The sequence below is a fragment of the Lepeophtheirus salmonis genome, chromosome 11, assembly GCF_016086655.4.
Source record: "Lepeophtheirus salmonis chromosome 11, UVic_Lsal_1.4, whole genome shotgun sequence".
Classification (NCBI taxonomy): Eukaryota; Metazoa; Arthropoda; class Copepoda; order Siphonostomatoida; family Caligidae; genus Lepeophtheirus; species Lepeophtheirus salmonis.
The window spans coordinates 10122530-10147560 of record NC_052141.2 but is presented as its reverse complement, the minus strand read 5'-3'; the positions used below and the strand labels follow the sequence as shown (position 1 = coordinate 10147560).

The window sequence follows — 25031 nt, the reverse complement described above, 5'->3', positions numbered from 1 at the left end:
TATTACATTTTTTAGTAAAAAAAAACTTTAATTTATTTCATCACATAGAGAAGGATTAAATATTAAATACCAGTAATAAATAAGAATCAGAATAGCATATTGAACATTATCGTCGCAATCTCAATTCTCCTATTCCTGATTCTGTTTCCGATTAATCGTCCCATCACTATAGAATACATACAATTTTGGCATTCGTATAGTACGGTTTAGTATTTAATATTATAAACTGGTATGGTTGACTTATTTGCCTAGCTAACAGATGGTTTTTTTTTTTTTACTTATTTTGAAAGAATAAAAAAAGAATCAATAAGTCCTAATGACATTGGATATCAAGGTGTAAGGAATTCTTTTATCCTCAAACACTTACTTTAAGCCATTCAGTTTATCAAGAATAACAGTTAAATGAAACGAATATAATAGTGAGAAGATTCATTTAGAATAAATTTATATAAGTGCAGGGTTTTGGTGTTACAAAATTATAAATAGACTAAGTCATAGAATTAAAAATAGTTGATAAAGCTTCAACTCATACATGAACACAATCCCAAATTTAAAACTGAATTCTAATATATAACTATGTGTATTAAGTACATTGTCACTGATTTTCTTTAATTTTTTAATTAATTTAAATTGTCAATAGAATAATTAATGAAAAAAATAAGGTTTGCAAAATTTTAAGTGACTCATAAATTCAAATCGTGGAGTCAGAGCTGAAGCAGTGAAATAAAGTATTCAGCATAAAATTGGCAAAATGATATCTAAATTTATATTTTTCAATTGAAAATCAATCAAGGCTGAAATGAAGAACAAGAATAAGAAGTCTTGAAAAAAATAAGAATGGGACAATGCTTATATTAGCAACTGTTATTATACTTATCTTCCGGCAATTTTTCTCTTCTATTGTAAGCTGAGGCTATATACAGGAGACATCTTTAGGAGTCCATATATTATGTAGATCTTACCATATGTACTATGTAATTTCTTTTGTTTTGTAAAGTAGTTTTTTGTTGAATATCTAGTTGCAATTTTGTACTGACTCCCCGGGAATTAAATACAAACTTGAGCTACGCAAACTTTTAAAACGGCAGTATCAAACTCTTTTACAATTTTCACTTCTTATAGCCAATTTATATGAAGGAGTGTAGCAACTTTCGATAAATTGATTATGAAACCTCAGTAAATCAAAAGTTTAACGTTATTGAAGAAATTGCAAGGTTCATATTTTTCTATAAGTGTACTTTTTCACCTTGTTGAACCCCCCCCCAGTTTTGCAAATGGGTTCAAACCCTCGAACCACGCTACAATCATCTGTTCAGAATAGATATTGCTGATATGTATTTGATGTTTTTCTATGAAATGGAGCATAAATAATGTACAGATATTTAGAATAATGAAACAATATATCAACCTCGACAAGTTTGACCTTTAAGCCTTGTTTAAAAAATCAAGTTTTTAGGGTATAACTATGATTTAGTGCTAAATGAAAACATGAAAAAAAAGATATATATGAAAATAAATAACAAATTAATACAAATATTTCAGCATTTAAAAATTGAATTATATAATATTTTATCTCGATTATCACCAAAAATCGAGTAAAATAAAAACCCTTACTTAGAAGCTAATATCTTTTTATTTTTTCTTCTAGGTCTTTATATAATAGCTTAAGTTATAATATAGACTTTATCTTTCAATTTAAAAAAAAGTTGCTTTTAAAAAAGGTCGATTTTGGATTGTTTTTTTGTCATTTGAGTTTTTAATATTTTATTTAGAAATTTAATTAAATAAGTTGGTTAGGTTGCGTGAAATTGTATTACAGTAATATTCTGGGGTGAAAAATTGAATTGCTTACGAGCTTATAAGTATAAATTAATTTGAATATGATGCATCTATAAGCTTGTTTCAATCTCTTTACATCTAGGTTATTAATGGAATTAGTAAATATTATTAGTTATAAGCCAATAACCAATTCAATTTTTCCCGGCGGAATATTATTGAAATATATATTAACGCAACCTAACCAGTTTATTTTCACACATCAAATTGGATGATAATTTTGCTAAAGCAATTAAAAGAGAACTTATGTAGTTCTTACCTAATTTTTAACCTCTTAATTGAAGGTGTGAAAAGTAAAGAGGTCTTTGTTTCTAAATATTTTCGGAATAATCACTATGCTGGAGCTAGATATTGAGAGGAAAGTGCCCAATTTCTCATCATACATAAAAAATAACGATGGAACACAATGTCAGATTGTGTCACGTCATATATGTATATATATATATATATTAAATAGCCCATTCTTATGAAGACATGTGAATCAAATAAATAATTGTAGATTATACAAGTAAACACTTCATTTGGCGATAATTAAATGGAATTAAGACAATCTCGGTCTTCAATTGTCAGGGGCTTCTACAGAGTGTGAGCTGGAGGGCTATCGTCTCCACCCAAATTAATGATTTTTGTTTTTTCCTAGAATTTTATTTTTGGTATCTCCGTTTTTAATTTTTTTTTTCATAAAAATGATCTCAATATTTACGTGTTTCTTCTTATTACTTTAAAAATACATATTAATGGGTGAAAAATTAACTCCTTTTTTGGGTAATGAGAATTAAAAAAACGCCCATTAAAGGAAACTTTAAAAACATAATTTTTTCAAGTTTTGTCACTCTAAAAATCTACGTAGTACACACGTTAAAATTTTTCAATTTGTTTTTTGTTGTTCTTTTTTTTCAGTTTTCTTAAACAATCATTTTGCATCCGAAAAGTTGGGCTAAGATTGAATTTACTCCTTTCCATAAATAATCACCCCCACCCCACCCCCCTAGTTGGACTCAAAGGATCGAAGTGAGGATCAAACTTCGACCTACTTCCTTGCTTGCAATGGAGTATGAATTGTGGTTTTTCTTTCCTTGCTCTCATAGCTGATCAAAGATAATCTAATGAAACGTAATTACGGCTAAGCTACACTTCTGGAAATGATTCTTCAAATTTTCAGGGTAACCACGTTCATTTTCGGTTACCTTTTTAACATAGTCTGCAGAAAATATTTTCTACAACTCCAGTAGTAGAAGTAACCATAGGGGGTGGGCTGGAGGCCCCCCCACACCCCAACAAAAAAGGAATTTTTCTTTTTAACAAAAAAGTTTTATATTTTGTGAATAGCTTTTGATAGATATGTGAAGGAATTTTTAAAAAATCATAGATGCTTCATTCTAAATTAATTGATAAGTATGTACTTAAATTGAATAATTATATATTAGTGAAGCTCCTTTTACATATAAATTATGTAATTATATATAGACTCTTATGTAATTTTTTTTTTTTTAAATTGAAGTCTATTCTATATGTTAAGCTATAATATATAGCATTTGAAAAAAAAAAAAAAAATACATTAGCATCTAATTAAGGGTTATAATTTTAATTTACACGACTACGAATCATATTCACAATCTTCACACAAATCTCCAAAGTCTTATTCAGGTCTGGGGCGATGTCTTTGCTGCAAGAGCCTGCCGATGAAGAAGGCATTGGGTAATTTTCAGGTTGATACAAGCTATGCCGTGTCATTTAAAAAAAGTAAAATGGATTTTATTTCTCAATATATGCTTACGTAAAAGTTAAATAGTTTTAATTAGACCAAACTAAAAAGTAGTTGAAAAACTTTGTGTTATAGTTTAACAATTAAGTCCAAGCAATGCCTTGGTACTCCACCTGTATTAATATAAAGCTACTATGAAATGATCTCAAGTGTAGTATTAATAGAACCTTATTCCTGCTGTCAACAATTAATATTGTGGATTTAAGGCCTTGTATCTTATTTACGTCATTTGATTTTAAAATTACTAATTACAATATTATATTTAATATTGTCTCCTTTTTCTATGTTCTTATGCAGTTTACAAAAAATATATTGAATAAAACATATGGACTGATATACTACGCAGCATCATCATAAAAGGCTTAGTCATACATTTTATTGTTCATTTTTTTACATATAAATATTATAGTTGTTTAGAAGATGATTCCACAGTCAATAAGTTTGAGACTTGTAACCGTATTAAGATATTCCAATAGAAGTCTACCAAAATTATGAAATCAATTATACTTTTTTTTAAAACACATAATCACTTAATATTATTTGTATTTATGTAATAGCAGAATTACAAAAAAAAAAGAGGCAAATTATCTTTAAGAGTATAGAATCATGCTCAACATGTTTTCCAAAGGCAACATATACTCACAAGTAATACAGAAATCAGGAATGAGCTTGAAGTCTTCTGATGTTATAAAAAATATACATATGTAGAGATGCATCTCCAATTCCACCTTATAAGTGTAATCAATATCAATTTGATTGAGCTGAGGGATTTCTGCGGGATTTCAGTAAGGACTATAAAAAGACGAACAGAGCTTACTTCAGGAGAATATACAAGATTTTCATTGAGTTGGCTGGAAAATGTTTCTGTTCTCCATTTGAATTAGTTTTGCCTTTTATGGAACTCCTTTGTTCCTAGAATAGTATACGATGACAGAAGATCTGAAGGAATTTCTGTATTTTTGAGCAAAAAGGCAATTAATTAATGTGAAACTCCGGGTTAAGTCTTCATGAATGTAAATACATAGAACTGTGCTGTTCAAATATTGTTAAGTAGAAGTGACGTATATATTGTGTTTTTATAATATTTTACAAAATATTACCTATTTCAGACAGATATGTTTTATATTTCCATGACTTAGAAGTAAACCCTAAGAAGTATCATTCTCTCTAAATTTAAAATATTGAGTCATATTTCCATTCTATGTACATGATATTGCCACAGTTAAATACAACAAAAGTTTTAATCTAAAATTAATTTAATAATCTAACACTCTGAAAAATAATTAGAAGGAGAGCAAGTACGCTGTGTGGACATAAATAAAGAATACAAACAAGTCAATCCAAGAATTTGAAATATTATATGTTTAATTAATGAAAGAAAAAAGAAAGATAAGTAGATAAGTAATCAGATGAAGAAGTGAGGTTGCCAAGCCAGCTCTTTATAGAACCCTCACTCGCTCTTTTCGAATTCTCCAATATATCACTCAGTATATTAAATAACGTAGTATCAATCATTCTATGTTACGTCATTACGCGGGAATCTTGTCCATTTATTAAATTCTATAATTAGTTTAACACAAAAGAGCCATTCCAAATCCTTCTGGTCTAGAGAATTCCCTGGTCCGTCTGTAATCTTTATTCACGGTAAAAATTCCTCATTTTCCTATAATATCCTACTGGACAGAAACGGCTTCTAGGATCTCCATGGTGTGGAGTACATACTCTTCCAGCCTTGGTGGAATAGGCAAGATTTTATTTTTAACCCCATATATTATCCCTTGGACTTTAGAGATCATATATTCAATTTTGAGGTTCTGTTGGTATTTCGAAGACGTGGCTACAAGCTAATTTGAAGGGCAGAGTTCTTGGCCGTGCTTTTCACGGATAATACAATCTACCATTTTAACAACAGGACCCACTCTTGAGAAAAAATAAAACAGTGGAATGAGCTCTCGATGTTTTCTTTACAAAAAGAGGACATTCTACACTCAACCATTTGTTTTGCCCTTTTTTTAAATAAAGAAGAGGTGGCCAATCGGCATCTTAACCATTTTTAATGGGAATCTGTTAGTTATTTTTTCAATATTGTTTTAGGCTTAATACCTCTACTATTTCTTTTAGGTCCAGTCTCTCAAATCTACTCTTGACGATAAGAAACGACTCTACGTTAGTATCACTGTTTATTAAGGATCTTATTCTACCATTAGAGAGTTCGTCCACTGCCATGAAGAAGGATGTTGAAGACTCGAGGTTACTGGTTTTGGAACGCAGAAGCATAAGCCTAATCTCTTGGTTCTACTTAATAGACCTACGACCTACCCATCTGTATCCAGTATTGACCACATTTTTTCATATCACACCAAATAGCTACGATGGTCCCATAAACACTATGTCATTCATATCATGACCAATTTGTTTCTCAAACTCACCCTTGATCCTCAACGCCCAGAATCACTGATTTTTTCTCGATTTTGTAAGTCTAGAGAAGTTCAACACTTTCCTCAAAGCCTCTATGTTTGGAGATCCAAGGCCCCATTCTTCGATTTGCGTATTTATGCATATCCTCTAGAAATGAAGGCTCTTGATCCCCCCCCCCACATTAATTTTTACCTCAATTTGTAAATATGCTCATATATTTCGTTGGAGAAAGAAGTATATCTCAAGATGTAGATGACTTTAGTTATTATGATTTGGTCCCAGACATAGAGATTTTCAAATATGGTTAAACCTTTAAAAATGTTAACACTCATTTCAATGATAGATATAATTTTATGTTCGATTCCTTTTAAGATTCCCAAAGCGGGCGTGGACACTTCGAATCCAAGTAGGGCTGGTGCTAAGACAAATTTGAAATTCCCTAATTGTGGCCTCAAATCTTCCTCGCAATTGGTAACGATCATCGTCTTTCCTAATTTTTAATTTTTCCAAGATTGCACGAAGGGATCCTGTTACTTCCTCTCTGGAGCCTGAACAGAAAACGGTGACATATTCAGCATATAAAAGACATTTCAGAGGAATATATTCTCGGCGATATACTTTATATCCTTGAAACCAAGTTTATCATCTTCCATAGATCATTCATTGCTATTATGAAAAGAGAAGGGGAAAGAAGATCTCCTTGTCGAGCCGCTCTAAGTATAGAGAATCTATCAGGCGATCCCGGAATACCAACTATTGTTTTGGAATTTAAAATTATTGCACAGATCTTTTCAATGAAGCCCTCCGGGAACCCAAATAGTGTCAATTGTTCGATGATGTATTTCAAAATTCATAAGCACCGTTGCATACTTACTTCCTGTTGAAGAGTCTATAGCACTGATCCTGAACTGAGCGTGGAATATTTTCTATTAGGCGAAGTTTCATAAACCCTTTTTTGAGCTGGAGAGATGATTTGTGGAAGATATTTCATTATTCGGCGATTAAGAATGCCTGTGATTATTTGGTATTATGTATTCAAGAGATCGGCTTGTAATTTTTGTAAATCATAATGTCTTTATATTTTTTTCAGGATCAAAGTCAGAGAGTCACAACTCATAAAGTCTGGGATAAAGCCTTTCTTAAATATTTCCTCGAAAACCTTTGCGAGTATTGGTGATAGAAGTAAATCAAACTGTTTATAGATGAAAAACTTCACTCACACACCTTCCATACGAAAGACAAGTCTTCAAGATTTGACCTGTTCTTACTGAAAGGATATTTAACGGAATCTACAATTTCTTATAATGTAATAGATACTCAACTATCATCCAACCATAAAGCCATCAACATTCAATTCAATCCAAAGTCTAAAGAATTGAGACAAAAAGGCCAATGGTAATTAAATTCAGTACTTTTAGATGACTCCGACACAAATGATGAAATTATCGACATTATTCAGAGAACATATTATAATTTAGCTCGCCCTGCAAACGTATTTATGCAAGTGGAAGAAATGTTTTTGAAAATCAATAGTCTACCTCGAAAAAAAAGGGAGGTATGCGAGCCGCGGAAAAAAGTCGTTATCTTCCTAAGATTGAAAAAATCTCAAATCGTGATTTAAATCCCACAATTAAAAAAGAAAAAGTTTTGTCAACTATTCAGGGAAGCAGACTTATTCTACAGGATGAAACTTAAACGTGACTCCATTGAAGACATCTCCCATTCCCCCTTGCGATGTATTGTTGAAGAAAACAACAAGAACAAGAAGAAAAATATATCGATTTACACGCCATCTGGAAAACTCACTAACAACCCTGAATATATTTGCCAGGAAATCAAAAAATGCTACTCTGAACTTTACAGCTGTTTTGACTGTGGAGAAGAGTTCATATGTATAAGATGAGTGAGATCTAGACAATACTTCTGTGAGGATTTAAGATCATAAGCTGAATAGATAAAAGTAAATGAGGTGCAAAAAAATGTAATCTCAATTAGTGAGACTTTCGGGAAGGATCTACAGCTCTACAACCTGGGGGTATATCAATGCCAGTCAAAATTCAGTACGACATGGAAAGACACAGAAGTAGAAAGTTCCATATTCCGATGAACCCGTCCTTTTTTTTTGGGCTTTTGGAATCTGAGTCTCTTGTGTGTCTGGCCATGTAATCAAAAGTTGGGAACCCAAATTACAGGCACTTATTTTTTCCCTCCAATAAGAACCAAAAAGAAAAAAGCAATTTTTCACCTATTGTTATTCAATTGAAATGTAGAACTTTAACTATACACGTGTCCATTATTATTATTCCGTGTTTTATGTTTAATTAGTAAGTTACCGATTCCGATGCATCAGTACACCCCTACTAAAAATACATTATATAAGTACTCCCAGTTAGATGTATGAATGCATCTGTTATGACCTATGTTAATAAAGTTGATAATTCTGTAGAGAAAAACGTGTGCAAGGGGAAGGGAGAGAGAAAAGACATATGGTATCATTGTTTAAATTACTGATGTGATTAACAGGTGCCGGCTTTATTATGATTTTTGAGGGTATAACGAAAGTATTTATTAGCAAAATGTTTAATGAAGATATACTAGGTATAATTGACTTAGACGTTTTTTATCCGTTACAGTCGATTTGAAAATGTCGCACTCCATGAAATTGTAATTCATTAAGAGCCATATTTTCAGACTAATAACTAATGAGACGACAAAGTACAGCATTTCGAAAGATATTTGAAGTTCCAAGATTAAAAAATAAGGTTTAAATTAAATAGAATCTACATAATAAAAAATAAACCATCATACATTTATGTTAAATATACAAAATTAAACAATTGTAATCATATAACTAATAATAACAATAAATACAGAATATTGAAATAATAGATTGATCCTAATAATGTTTTCTTGTTCTGACATGAATTCAGTTGAATATGTCATAACTTTATGTTGCTAAACACAAGCCAGACGTGGAGTTTAATCAGAAAGATCATTACCATTTTTTCCTAATGTGGAAGTTGTTATATACAATTGTGCACAGGATAGATATATCTCTATCGATGAGATCTAAATAATGATTAATAATAAAGTAAATGTCAACATCATAAAATTAGACAATAATTATACTATTAAAAAAATGTTAGAATTAAATCCATCGTAAGGATTTAGAGCTAAAGCTAATGATGTAGTAATGTCCGGCGATATTATTCCTTATTAAGAGCATCAAAAAAGATTTTTCCCCGCTATTTATTTTGTATAACAACATACTATTATCATGAAGGAAACAGACAATTGCAAATTATAATGCTATACCCAATGTAACTACCCCCGTTATTATGATAATTTAAGCTGTTGTTTTTGTCATTTAATGAGTTGTGTATCATAATTCATGATATTTTTTAAATAGAATAATATTTTATGGTTAGATTTAAAAAAAATGAATACTTACTATTAGATGGTACAAAATTCCAGAGTTCCATTTCAAAATTAGTAAATATTTTATACTATTTACTTTTAACTTTGATCGTCATTTGGTGTGGATGACTCAAAACATATTTTTGATTTTATAAATGAATAACCATACTCTTGATATGACATGAGGATAATGAGTGGCGTTTAATTCTAGATAGGGGACTAAAGGCACATTTATATCGACAAATCCGACAAACCATCTGTTTCTCGTCCGGTAAGTATTTTCCAAATTCCTGGGCCTCCATTTCCAGAAATCCAGACAGAAGGCAACGTTATTTTAGGCATTTTTTTTCAGTTCTCTATCAACTATCAGCATCTAATATTATATTGAATAATGAAGCCGGGAATTGATAACGTTCTTGATAGATGAAGATGTATATTATTTAATCAATGATGCCATAAGTATTTCTTCCCTTCTCCTCGACCCCTTTTGTATTCTTAACAAAATTATCAACCTCACTTATGTACTCTTAAGTATAAAAAGTTTGCCTTTCTGGTGATTAGATTGGGTAAACATTAAACAATCCAAAATAAGATTTATTCATAACTACGTCTTTTCAAATTTTTCTTTTACTAAAATCAAAATGTTTTATTGATAGAAAATATATAATCATTTGTATCTATAAAAGATCGGATCCGGATAGAAAAGTAATATTTTAATAATCCCGTATCCCATATCGGATCGGAAAATATATTGATATCAGCCCATGTCTTCCCGTAATATGAAAATAAAATTATTTGTAAGTGGATAACAACATCCAGAAAGTATGAACTATGTCAAGCCTAACAAAATTAAATAATTTCGTCAACGAAACTTTTTTTCCTGACGAAGATAAAAATTGACAAAAAACATGACGCAGACAAAGAGGAGAATGACAAAACCGAAACTCTGACATAGACGAAATTCTGACAAAGACGAAACTGACGAAGACAAAACTCAGAAAAAGACGAAACTCCTACGAAGACTAAACCAAATAAAAGATAACAACGACGAATGTATGTACAGCCCTCATGTTGTGCAAAATATGAGTACAGAGTAAATTCAAGCCCACCACCAAATCATTGTAATTGGCAAAGGAGCCCAAATAAAAGATAACAACGACGAAACAATGATGATGTCTGACTAGGATAATATTTTGAGACTGATAACGCTAATGAAGACAAAAAATATCAGTGCTATTAATGATGCTGATGGTTTGTGCTACATGCCTCCGTGGTTTTACGACAAACTCATATAAAACTTTTCTTAAAGCCTATAAAATTTAATTCATAATCCCGTTTTTGTGTTTGTACATGTAGTAATATTCAAGATTCACTTTACTTTTAGTTGAGAGTTTAATGATAGTTTTTGATAAGTAATAGTAATTGAGTATTTACTATGTATGTTATCCAATATCTAGTGAAATACATTCAATAACATGTAAATCTGTTAACTCTTTCTCTACCTATATTCCTAAAATGGCAATAAACTTTTCAACGCCGTGATGAAGAATTTTGCGTTGCTTACTGAAGATAAAATATTTGCCATCATCAATCAACAGCAAAAACATTGCCGAAATTAATTCGACCTAAATGATGATTGTGCTTCAAATATTATATTTTTATTATTACATACGAAATAGAAATTATTTTTAAATTAATGTAAAAAGAACATGCTAAATCAATATGGAAAGTAATATAAATTAAGTTTTCATTTGTTTGTGTATAAAAGGAAATTATTAAGTTTAAAGGATATATATAATTTAGAATAAGTTCAGAAATTGGTTAATTAAAGATCATGAGACATTGTTACGAGTTGGATATATTTATACGATCAATTTTCATAGATCATACTAGTCATTTCTCATTTTTGTAGTTACAGAAAAAGAAGGAGTCAGCCTCTTAGTGTGAGGCAATATATTTCTTTCTTTCCAGTATTCCTTGAGTTTACTTAATATTAATTAAGCATGCAGTTGTAGTTTCTGCTTTTTACATTTTGGTTTTTTTAATTCAGAACATGTAAATAATGTTTCCAGTTGTTTTATAAATGTACGGCTTATAATGAATAAATATATTTAACCCTTTAAAAAAAGGAACGAAAAAAGGGGAGGGTGTAAGGGCAAAGAAATAAAGAAAATGCATCTTTATGGGACAATCATGGTTTGGAACAAAACTTTGTGTTATATTTTTCAATTTAATCAAGCAATGCCTTGCTACTACCACCTGTATTTAAATAAAGCTACTATGAAATGACCTCAAGTGAAGTATTAATGTAACTCTATTCTTGATGTCAACAATTAATTTTGTCCATATAAACTCTTGTATTTTATTTGGGTAATTTCATATTAAAACGTCAATCATATTATATTTAATATTCTCTCCTTTTTTTATGTTCTTATAGAGTCTACAAAAAATATATAGAATAAAACATATGGACTGGTAAACTACGCAGCATCGTAAAAGCCATACATTTATTGTTCATTTTTTTACAAATAAATATTATATTTGTTTAGAAGATGATTCCACAGTCAATAAGTTTGAGACTTGTAACGGGTATTAAGATATTACAATAGAAGTCTACCAAAGTTATGAGATCAATTATACTTTTTTTTTTAAACACATAATCACTTAATATTATTTGTATTTATGTAATAGCAGAATTACAAAAAAAAAAAAAAGAGGCAAATTATCTTTAAGAGTCTAGAATCATGCTCAACATGTTTTCCAAAGGCAACATATACTCACAAGTAATACAGAAATCAGGAATGAGCTTGAAGTCTTCTGATGTTATAAAAAATATCCATATGTATGTAGACGTGCATTTCCAATTCCACCTTATAAATGTAATCAATATCAATATGACTGTGATGAGGGATTTCTGCGCGATATACCTACAGTAAGGACTATAAAAGGAGACGAACAGAGCTTACTTCAGAGAGAATATACTCAAGATTTTCATTGAGTTGGCTGGAAAATGTTCCTCTCTGTTCTCCATTGTGTCTTTCATTCGATTATTATGCCTTTTTATGGAACTCCTTTGTTCTTGTAGAAGTATACGATGATTCTGCAGAAGATCTGAAGGAATTTCTGTATTTTTGAGCAAAAAGGCAATTAATTAATGTGAAACTCCGGGTTAAGTCTTCATGAATGTAAATACATAGAACTGTGCTATTCAAATATTCTTAAGTAGAAGTGATATATATATTTATAATATTACCTATTTCAAACAGATATACTTTAGCTTTTATGTGAATCTCCAAAGACCAATATTGCCTTTCAGGTTGAGAGTTTCATCAATTTTAACGGCCCTCCTAAGGAAATGTTCCAAAACTCCTTTTCTTCTGGCCTTCCAAAATTATTTAAAAATACGAAATATATCCCAACAAAGCTCAGCAGATTGTATAAATGCTATTGGAATTAAATTCCTAACTTCTCCTGAAAAATGGTTTAAGTATTGTTTACTAACAGGCAGACTTGAAGTCACCAATAAGTTTTTGAAAGACAAAAGGAATTTATCCTTGAAGACTCATTCAAGAGCGACATGGTAAGAAACTTGGAAGGATCGACTTTCTAACAACCAGTCAAAATGCTAAAATTGACGCTATGATCACCAAGGCACAGGTTATTTTATATAAGCATAGGAATATAAAAGTCAATGATTTAAATGAAATAATTCCTATTTCAACTTTGTACTCGAGTACTTTGAATTATATTAAACTAGAAATTTTCATTTAATATCGCTTTTAACTTTCGATCTGAGATGTTTTATTATGATATACTTGATGTGATTTCCTTGTTTTTGTTTTTCATATTTTTCATTATATAAAGAATGTATCTTAATAAAGGCCGAAAAGAAAAAAAAAACACAGTTGATTTTGTTCTTTATTTTTTATTACTTCTATTGACCATTTTTGTGAAAGGTTATTACTAAATTTATTTTCCTTCATTATGAGTAAAATCATTATTATCTTTGAAGTTGCCTATAACAAAAAAATAATATATTAATCTAATTTTGTGTCAACAATTATCAATTACTGTGTAAATGGATTATTTTCTATCAAATATCTCACTCAATACCATTTACAAATCACTGGATATAGAATGGTTGTATATGAAATAGGTATTCTAGTTTATGTCAGAGTGCAATTCCCTAAATACCTAATCATTTTTTTTAATATTGCTTAATACTTTTATAAAATTTGCTTATTGTAAATGTAGCTTAATATCCAACACATTCATGAGGATGCATGTAAATATGCAAGGTAACATTTTTTTGGTGCCCCATGGTCTCAGATTATATATCACCAGGGCAGCTAACTTTGTTAACTTTTTTTTTAGTTGGTAAGGACTGTGCATCAATTATAGTTTTTAAAAACTTGTGGTTATAGAAAAGTTTCTTCTTTAGTCATTATAGTCCGCGGTTTATTATTAAGGGATTAATACCATTTCAGCAAAGTTATCATATAAATTTAAATCCTTAAGTCTTACTTTTTTTGAACAAGACCCTCACTAAGGTGTCCCAAAAAAATGATTTAGTAAAATTAAAACTGTGTTGTTTTATTATGAGGTTTTTTAACAAGATTTTGCAAGATTTATAAGATTATATGAAACATGATTCATTACACTATATTCAAATACCCGACAAGGGAAGTTTAGATATGAAACAAGCTGGAATCGTTATCTGTGAAAGGTTTTGGAAAAGGTCCAACTTACCGACTACACATTTTGGGTGGATGTCGAGGTGAAGGTATGTAGTGTTCGTCATTGAAACACCAGGCATCGCTTGGAAGACATTATTGCCACTAAAGGAGGCTAAATTAATGATTAAGAGAGATCAGACACACATCTATTTATACTATTATTATTTAAAAAATCAAAAACTAGTGATCATCACTTTACCCATTAGCTGTAGATTACAAGTAAATTGATAAATTAAAGTTTTTAACATATAGTTGTGATATAGAGTTAAATAAGAACTGGTAACGTACAAAAACACAACTAAAAAACCATTAACTATTATACAAATATATTAAAAAGAAATTGTTAATAAAAGTTATACAGGGATAATCCAACAAATTAATAAAGATAAATGATACAATATGCAAGTTATTCATTTTAATTGTTACTAATGGATTCAAGAAATTATTAGCGACAAATATAAATTATATATCTAGAAAGACAAAATATAATCAGACGTTTTTATACAGAAATAAATATACTAATTATGAGTAAAAATAAAATCCGTCTTCTTCCTATCAAACTTCAAATTCCACGTAGAATCCTCATTCTTCGGCTTTTAAGTCATTTGTAAAGTTTGAAAAGAAAAGTAAATTAATGAATTCGATAATTAAGAAATTATATACATCTAAATCATTTTTTGAAATGGTTAAGATGGGAGCGGTTAACGTTTCAATTCAATCATCTACTTTAGCAATATGAGACTATTTGTACTCAAATCAAGTACACAAAAAGATTGCACTCCATGTTCATTTACTGGTCTGTTAATTATTCTAAATCAAATCATACACGAACCATGGTAACATTAATCCAATCTTAAATGTATGGGGTCTTTTCTTTTTCTACTTTTAGTTCAACCTAAAGCTTTAAAACAAAGTATAGAAAAACACCTGTTAGTTTGAGGAGGTGCATAGTGCTAACTGAGTAATAAGTTAATAAATAATAGTGATAGAAAAAAGTTTAGATACGTAGACTTGTGTCGTATTTGTAATTCTAGTAGTCCTTGAAACAATCCAGACTTACAAACAAACCGTTTTTTTAGTGAATAGCATTTTTACATCAAAACCTGCTATTAGTATTATTTAATTCTTGAAGACAGAGCATTTAAGTAATAAATATGGAATGTTTTCATGAAAGTAACAATGCATGCATAGTAGGTATTTTTAGATGTGTGCAACCATCAGTGAACTGAACAAAAGATCTCGTTGGATTCTGAGTAGAATTGAGGATCGATATGGAAGAAATTCCAGCCTATATTATATCCTTGCTATTTACAGAGTGAGGTTTGTGTTTATTTCCTTCAAGTAGCTCCTTGCAGCTGATTTAATAAAAAGTCGTGACAACTAAGCTGCTTTCCTCTCAAAAATTCTTCAAATTGACAGGGTTACCACGTTAATCTTCAGTTTCTTTTATTTTTAAATACTGGGAGGACAAATTCCATGCATCACTATATTATATACAGAGATGTTCAAAAAGAGAGCCCGGGTTTTGCAGTTGTTACCTGATTCAGCGAGAGTGCTCCCTCCCGTAATATATGTTTTTATTTAGTAAAGCTGTTAACATATGCCTTATATTCCTTTTATCCTTACTACACCATCATAAAGTCAATGGAGTCCAAAAGTAAATTTGTGTTGTCAAAGATTAAGGAAGAGCTTGTGGGTCAGGATAACTTACCTTAGACGGGACTATAGGTAGATCCAGACGTTACTTATTTTTCCATGGAATCGGAGTATGAGGAATTGTACTCGGAACCAGAACCCCCAAGAGCATGAGGACTCAGTCTTGACTAGAACACTGAAAAGGTGGACTCAAATACAGCTCTGAGTATTGGATATCTACTTTGTTCGTTAATTATATTTAAAATGAGTAATTAATAATAATTATTTATGGAGTATGAAGATGCAAAATAATTAATTGGAATTATAGGTTAGTTAGAGTATATTATTAAAAATATATCTTAATATTTGTTTTACTATCTAGGTGGTAACCTCGACAAAAACTGACGTGGCCTCATTCATCAGTACACCAAATCACTAAGGCCACAGAACAAAATTCCAAAAGCCTTGCAATACATCCATACTTTTTCTCCTTCATTATTGGCAAAAAAAGGAATTAAAATTAATATTTATATAATAAAATTGAATGTTATTTAATGTTAGAAAAGTAAAAATAATTGTTATATTTATTGCATAGTATTTTGTTTAAAACGTGTTTGAATTCATGATAAGAAAAGTAAGTAATATTGGAATTGTTTGTACGTACAAAAGTCTTAAAATGAATAAATTTAAAAAATAAACTATCTATATGATATGATATCTATATGAAGTCGTTCAATCTTGATAAAAACTAAGTAAGATAATGAGTTAATATTGAAACCCTTCTTTGTTATACAAGATTGGTTGGAAAGTTATGATTAAAAGTATTTGTTGGACTAAGACTAGAGTTTAGGATAGACTTCAAAATAATTTCTGCAAATATTTTTACGAGATATACGGAGTGGTATTTGTGTTTACTCCCGTTCGAACCCTCTCAGGACGGCTCACAACTAATTTAATAAAATGGCATGACAGTTGAGCTCCTCTTCTCCAATACATTCTTCAAATTGTCAGGATTACCACGTTAATTTTCGGTTTCTTTTTTTATCAGATTGGTGGATAGGTTTTTGAACATCTTTCATAATGATACGACGTAAGTATAACATTCCTATGACCAGTGGCGGAAAATAAAACTTTAATCACTTGTATACGTATAATGTATATAGATATATCTAAAGTTAGTAGAAATACAAGGTTAGACCTTCATTTAATCGGGCTTTGCTAGAATGTTCAATTTGATGTATTTCACCGACTGCTAGGCACGACACGCTTACAGATTAACAGTCGTACTCTAAAATTAACAGTGAAGGAGGGCGATATGTAGCTCCTCTTAATAACATTTATTCTCTATGACGTCATTATAAAAAGTGTGGTAGAAGTCAAACATCAGTCGGAAAAGCATTATGGCATGTTATAACCTTACATGACTATTAATCATATAGTATAAATACATCCCATTCTTAGTGCTTTAGAGGTAGTATTGTTTGAACACTTCCATTATGTGGACCAAGAGTTTTGTTTTATGTACGACATATGTATCCATAGTAGCTTCTTTCTCTAGGGGTAAGTAGTAGCTATTGATTACGTTCCCATATTATTTATAATTATTGTATTAAAGTACTAAATTATGAATGTGGAAATGCGCCGTTGAAGGGATTAAGGGGATGCAATCCAAGAACGTCAAACAGAATTATTAACGGAGTTAGAGTAGAAAGAGGAGAAATTCCATGGCAAATACTTATTGTAATTGGACTCAACACGACCTATCCAACTACATTTGACTGTGGAGGAACAATAATCAGTGATTTTTACGTTTTAACTGTTGGTCATTGTATAAGTAGTTTTAACATCTCTGGGATAATCCATTATCCAGATCCTTGTAAATCGAATGTAAGTAATCATTACAGATGTGAAATTGTTCAAAATCAATAGTTAACACCAATCAACGTTCAGAACTCTGATAAGGGGAAAAGAACAGGAAAATCAATAGTTAACACCTGTTTCTGCTGGCGAATAGGTCGGCTTTTCTATATTTTTGTATGACATGTTATCGTAAAGGGTTTTTACATTCACCAGGAATTTGACCTTTTTCACATATCGAATAATTGTTTATAAAACAAGGCAACAAAATAAGAATGAATTCAATATTATTAATTGCAGATATATGCTGGGGATATTCAACGGAAAGCTGGTGTTTCATATCCAGTATCAAAGTTCATATTGCATCCATCATATAAAAAAATTGCGCAAGGAATGTTAAACGATATTGGGTTGGTAAAAATAGTGGGCCCTTTTCAGTTTAATGCCCTTATTCAACCAGTTTGTTTGCCTCTTTATGGAAATGAGACTAACAAGCGTGAATCTGTAATCGTAGGTATGATTGTCTTATTCTCAGCAATATGTAATTACAGCTTTATACTTTATATGTGTACTCTACTTAAAGGGAGTGGATGGGGTGTAAATTCTATACAGCAAATAAGTGGCTCTTACCATCTTATGAGAACAGATTTAAAGGTTCAAAATATGTCAAACAATGTATGTAAAGAGGACATATTTCAATGTGCAGATCCTGCGTCATATTTGTGTACTTTCAACCCTCCTTCTTCTGGCTGTTATGGAGATTCTGGTAGTCCAGCTACACTTGAGGTAAATGGTAGGTGTATACTTGTTGGAGTCTTTTCATCAGGGGCCAGATGTGGTGAAACCTCATTTCTCACAAACGTTTCATACTACTTAAATTGGATTGACCAACATATACAAGTAAATTGAATAAAAAATTGTGTATCAATTAAATTTACTAATCGTACATTTTTAGTAGGAAACATCTCTTACAACATGTTAGTTTTACAATTTATTATTCCTTGAAGCCAGACAGTGTAAATAAAATATTTTTTATACTTATGTATATTGTAAGTTATATATGCAAACAAATATAAAACTAAACTTAACTCTAGAACTGAGGTACGCTTTACATATATTTTTTCAATCATATCCACTTAGTTAAATATCTAGTGTTTGCAAAGCCAAAGTTTTCTTGGGAATCTGGAATTTAAAAATTAAATTTATTATGAAGGAAAATATAGTAACAGAATGGCGTCAAGTAGATCCAAACATAGAATCCTCTGCTTCTCATCTTTCGGGAACGGATTTAAAGTTGAAAAATAAATTAAGCAATGAATATCAACGAGGAATAGTACACCTCGTGTATTCTATCTCACCAGTCTATACATTGAACCTTCCTTCTTCTCCCTGTCTTTGAGATTCTTGTGGTCCAGTTACATTGGAAGAAAATTGTAGGTGCATACTTGTTAGTTTCGAGGTGAATTCCTGTCCAGCCAACACATGACCTAAATTAAACGTTACTTATTGGTGAATATAAAGTTATTAATAACATAACCGAAAAGCACATTAAATTCAATGTCTAGGTTGAATTTACGTATCGTTATGTTTAGTTCCCAAAATGATGGATCATTTTGATTGGCAAAAAAATAGATCAATCTTCGCATTAAAAAAACACTTTTGGATCGAGCTACAACTGGAAGAGTTATTAAAGACGGAAATGTCATATATAGATCAAGAATATTTCAAAATTTATAATTATAAATATTTTTTTTAAGTTAAATTATATTGTATTATTTATCTTGTATTTTATTTATTGTGGTTAAAAGAATAAATGATTACTACATGAAACTTAAAAATGCTCTAATACTCTTGAATCTTGACCCGTTTTGCCAAAATAAGATGTTGCGCCTTTTTCGTCACATTACTTATCATTTTTATCTTTGTGTTACTACTTCGAGCAAAGTACTCTTATTAGTTATTACTTATTAGTTATTCCTTTCAATATTCCATGGAGTGGATCGTATTTATAGTTTCTTTTTTAAGACATGTAAGTGGGACAAACATTGAAATATTTCACATTTATAAAGTAAATGTTTGTTTCATAATTTAATTCATATTTTTTGTTCTAAGTATTCCTTTGTTTTCTGAAAAAAGGACAAACAGATGGTTACTCCTTTACTCCCATAATAGCAATATTATCAGAGTTTAAACTGTCTTTAATGCTGTCAATAAATGTGGCAAGAAATGAAGCTCTAAGATTTGGGGTGCAAAGTAAACAGTCTTTCTCTTCAGGAGTGTATGTGATGTAAGAGAGAATAGAGTGTGCATGAAGTCAGTCAGATGGGAGTGTATACTTGGCCAATTTGTCACCAAGTTCTTCCACAGAGAGGACTGACTCCTCAATCAAGAGTTCAAAATCCAGATGCTGTTGTAGGTCATTGAACTGTTAATCCCTATGTGACGTGGACGCAGCTTGAGTTGGCCTTGACGGCGCTTTAGGAGTTGAGAGGTAGTTGGGACAATTTGGATATAGGGATGGTACTACATCTGGTTTGAGATACCTGTAAAAGTACAGTTATAAGTATATGCATGAAAAGTGAGCAGCTGTTTTACCTCTTCTTTCGAGCCTTGCCAAGGGTCTAACTTCTTTTTGACTCGCAGATGAAATCAGAGTCGTTGAAATGCAGGGAACACAGCTTAGTACTTTTGGATGCTACAAAATCTGTTTCTTTCAGATCTGTTCCCTTGGAATGGCTCTTAGCCAGGCGGTATCAAGTCTGTGATTTCTCTCTTTGTTTGGCACAGATGGATCGTATCACCAAACTGTTGTGGCTTGTTACCATAGCCCATTCACACCCTGGAGCACAACATTTAGTGGGCATGATTGGTATTTAACACAATAAACATGGCGTCACAAAGTGACTAATAGTTATTAGTTATTACTTATTATCTTAGCAAAGACATCGTTTTTCTAATAGACCCATGTTGCACGCGTATTTGAATTCATGTTTGCATGTGCCCAGGCCTACAAGCAGGAGTCCTTGGATTAGGTAAACATTAAACAATCCAAATTAAGACTAATTCATTATTACGGTTTATCAAGTTTTTTTTCACTAAAATTAAAATACTTGTTATGGATACGTGTACATTTAATCATTTGTAAAATATCAGATCGGATCGAGATTGAAACATAATATTTTCATTATATAGGCACGGACTTCTGGATGGATTTGTTAAGATGGTCTCAGCCATCCATAGAAACTCATTATCGAGCATTGACATTTCCGGTGAGCATTCAAAGTTTTGCATCAGCGTGGTACTCATCAAGGAGATTTACTATCACCCTCCCTCCTTCTGATCACAATGAATGGATCGAACGAAATTATTAACTACAACACCAGCCTTCAAAACCTGAAAATAAATGAGAAGTCACTTATATTTTTTTTTTAATATTCCTTTAGTTGGTTGGATGGAGTTGCACTGATTAAGTATAAGTAAACATTATAGTATTACAACTATTTCATCTTACCTAGTGGTGAAATCCATATACATAAAGGATATTTCTTTCTCTAGAAATCACCTGGGCGTTAACGGTCACACAACTCCCAAACGTACTGTCCATGAGCTATGGTGGTTCCATGTCATTTATTTCTAAGAGGAAAACGTATGAGAGTCTTAGAGACTTATATTTTGTTAAGTCGGTCTCACTTCTAGGTATATAAGTTTTTAGCTTCAGTGCCGATGCTTAGGGAAGAAATGAATAAAAAGTTTTCTCTCCTATAAAAAAAAGTGATAGATTTTACAGTAATATCCCACTCACTAGACATGAAAAATTGAAGGCCTGCATTATCAATATCCTGCCAAAAACCTTCCATCTGCTGAGATACGTGCCTTTTTCAAAGATAATATGTGAGAGTATATATATATTAAGGGAAAATTTAGAATGGGGATATGCAAAAGCAACCGTTTCAATTATCAAGGATTAATGCTCAAAAAACTCGCTGATGTCTTGCTTCTAGACATAGAAGGTATGTGGAAGGTGCTGAATCTCTTGTGGTTAGAACAACTGTGAAGCTGTGTTGATTTTTGGGCAATTAAAATCAACACAAAATTCTACTAACGGGATTACTGTTAAGTTGCAGAACAGATCTGTATGGGTCCATCTGAAATGTTTGGAGTGGTGAAAAACATCGAATCATTATTGGAGGAAGATGTGCTCAGTATAGAGCTCAATCATTGAGAATGTCCTCCCTTTACTTGGTTCATACGAATCACTTAATTATAATCCTTGACTGAACAGTAGGAGTGAGTTCCTTAATAGTTCAGAGATTACTTTTTCAGGCTAATATATATCAGACGGGAGCCCCGTGTTGGATTTCTTCTTTTTATACCATAGCACATGGCAGATATTCTCTGGATGAGATTTCACAAGTAATTATCTCGATCTTCCGATCCTTGTATTCATTGCATTCGAAGTCATTCGTAACAAAATGATAAGGCAAGCTTCGTCAGTTAATATTGGTCGTGAAGAAAAGGGCCCTCATCAATCACAGGGAAAAGGTTTGAAGGGCTTGGTATTAGTGATGAAATGAAACATGGAGATCCAAACGTCGTTTTGAAGACCCCATTGTATTTTTACAAACAAGTCCCGGGGAGATCCTAAGGAGAGAAATGATTATTTTATCCAAAATGAATTGTTGATCTCTTTTCCTTTATTCCACACATGTTAAAAAATTACCCCGATCCTTAGGATGGGGGAGGAAGAAGTCTTGAGAAACATTCTAACATCCTCACGATATAAGGATATGTGTAATATTGAGTGGATCATCCCCTAATTACATGCATAATATATGCAGTGAAGCACAAGAACCAAGTGCTTCCTTTGTGCCTCCACGATTACGTCACTGAGACAATATTAATCCTCAATTTCTTCTCCACCGACAAATACAGAATGTTTTTAAATTATTAGTAATTATTTGCTATTTGTCGGAAAAGTTCAATATCCTCCATCATGATATGATTTATTGATCAGATCTCTGGATTTGCCAGTTTTTCTTTTTTCGGTTTATCCTTGTGTCGTTGACTTATTGTTGTAGTTCTGCTTTTTAAGTTATGTTTTTTTTTTTTAAATCAGAACATGTAATTAATGTTTCCATTGCTTTATAAATGTACTGTTGATAAGGAATAAATATATTTAACGCTTTAAAAAAAGAAACAAAAAAGGGAAGGGTGACGGGGAAAAGAAATAAAGAAAATTATTCATATAAATCATTATATCTTTATAGGACCATATTGTTCGAAACAAAACTTTGTGTTATAGTTTAACAATTAAGTCCAAGCAATACCTTGGTACTCCCACCTGTATTTAAATAAAGCTACTATGAAATGATCTCAAGTGTAGTATTAATAGAACTTTATTTTTGTTGTCAACAATTAATTTTGTCCATGTAAAGTCTTGTATTTTATTTACGTCATTTGATTTTAAAAATACTTATTACAATATTGTACAGTATTATATTTAATAAGGTGTTCTTTTTCTATGTACTTATAGAATTTACAAACAAGATATAGAATAAAACAGATGGACTGATATACTACGCAGCATCGTAAAAGGCTTAGTCATATATTTTATTGTTCATTTTTTTACAAATAAATATTATAGTTGTTTAGAAGATGATTCCACAGTCAATAAATTTGAAACTTGTAATGGTATTAAGATATTCCAATAGATGTCTACTAAAGTTATGAGATCAATTATACTTTTTTTTAAAACACATAATCACTTTTTTACTATTTGTATTTATGTAATAGCAGAATTACAAAAAAAAGAGGAAAATTATCTTTAGGAGTCTAGAATCATGCTCAACATGTTTTCCAAAGGCAACAAATACTCACAAGTAATCCAGAAATCAGGGGTGAGCTTGAAGTTTTCTGAAGTTATATGAAAAAATATACTTATGTAGACGTACATCTCCAATTCCACCTTATAAATGTAATTCATAACAATATGATTGAGATGAGGGATTATTTAATAAACTTAGAGAGTTTTTTATGGTTTTCGTGTTTAAGGGCCGGTAGCATACACAGCTTGATGAAAAGGCTTAACAAGCCGTGGGGGATTTATTATTGCAATTTTAAATTCAAAATATTTGTCTGAAACTATAACTCCCAGTAACAAATCTTTGAGTACATAATTCTAGTCGATTATATAGCTTTATCTTCTAGTTAGTTAGATTTAGTTACTCATTTGTGAGCCTCAAGACAGGCCAGTTGAAAAATCATAAAAAGGTTGATGGACTACGTTTGACACTTCTCCCTAACTCTTGCTTCTTGTATTTAGATTTAATTTATATGGTATTGTGATCATCCATGCAATCTGATCATCGGTGCAATCGAACAGGACCAATGCGAATCAATTCGGCACCCTATGCAAAATATGAGCCAAAAATATGTATATTCAATGTTATAGTGTTACACGAAGGTGAATATATCAATCATTGATGGACAATTTAACTTGTCTTTTTAACTAGTTAAGTTAAAGTTAATTATAATTATATATTTTTAATAAGTAGTTGAGTTAAAGTTAATGTTGATTTCTATGAAAATTAACTGGTTAAGTTAAAGTTAATTTCGAGGTTAATTTCTGTAACAATTTAATTTTAAGTTAATTAACTTTAGAGTACTTTAAGCTGAATTAACTCACCCAACCAATTTCGATATTAAAAAATAACTATATAAGCTAGTCCATTGAGAGATTAATCAAGGCTTTATAATAAAGATTATTCTGTCAGTCTCTATGGCTGGGATTTTCTCTACTTCAATTTGAATTGAGTTTGTATGCAATTTTAAACTATATGTCAAATTATAAAAATATCTGAGAGAATATAAAAACAATTTGCTATGGAATGACCCAGTTTCTAAGCTTAGTAAAACAAATATGTAGTGTCGACACAGTGTTTACCTAAATGATCGGAGAACTAATGGCTATTTGAAGGAAGTTTTTTTAGTTTTTCAACTGAGAATCAAAAAATACATATAACTTTAAATAATTAACTTAATCAAGTTAAATTAAAGTTGAGATAAAGCAGTTTAAAAGTTAATTTTGATAAATAAATAAATTAAGTAGTTAAGTTAAAATTATAACTTATCTAAGTTAAGTTGCATTAACTTGCCCAACTCTGATATTAATTGCCTTAGATATTTATTATATTCTGCGAAAATATAAATACCTCTAATAATATAATTAAAAAATCCATAGACAATGAAGAATAAAAAATTGAACCATGTTGGCTATCTTTAAGATTGTGTGTTCGGGCAAGTACAAATTATGATTGTTTGTGGTTGGTTTGTTAGTGTTAATATTATTAATATTAAATCATTATACA

The 25031-nt window shown here is 30.9% G+C and overlaps 1 protein-coding gene and 3 long non-coding RNA genes across 4 annotated transcripts; 2 read left to right on the top strand and 2 right to left on the bottom strand.

The window, feature by feature from the left end:
- Positions 1–11917: 11917 nt before the first annotated feature.
- Positions 11918–12860, bottom strand: LOC139906553 (uncharacterized). Its single transcript, XR_011782165.1, has 2 exons — positions 12690–12860; positions 11918–12559 (listed from the first exon to the last, which is right to left on the bottom strand). It is a non-coding gene; the product is annotated as an uncharacterized lncRNA (long non-coding RNA).
- A 2852-nt stretch (positions 12861–15712) lies between these two features.
- Positions 15713–16528, top strand: LOC121126265 (uncharacterized). The gene is made up of 2 exons (XR_005866874.2): positions 15713–16135; positions 16190–16528. It is a non-coding gene; the product is annotated as an uncharacterized lncRNA (long non-coding RNA).
- Positions 16529–17201: 673 nt separating this feature from the next.
- Positions 17202–18760, top strand: LOC121126264 (phenoloxidase-activating factor 3). Its single transcript, XM_040721582.2, has 5 exons — positions 17202–17367; positions 17423–17694; positions 17965–18178; positions 18248–18564; positions 18623–18760. Exons 1-5 carry the CDS (start codon positions 17304–17306, stop codon positions 18644–18646), a joined length of 891 nt encoding a protein of 296 aa, XP_040577516.1. The 5' UTR covers positions 17202–17303; the 3' UTR covers positions 18647–18760.
- A 1113-nt stretch (positions 18761–19873) lies between these two features.
- Positions 19874–21467, bottom strand: LOC139906621 (uncharacterized). Its single transcript, XR_011782254.1, has 4 exons — positions 21176–21467; positions 20590–21057; positions 20260–20503; positions 19874–20207 (listed from the first exon to the last, which is right to left on the bottom strand). It is a non-coding gene; the product is annotated as an uncharacterized lncRNA (long non-coding RNA).
- Positions 21468–25031: the final 3564 nt, after the last annotated feature.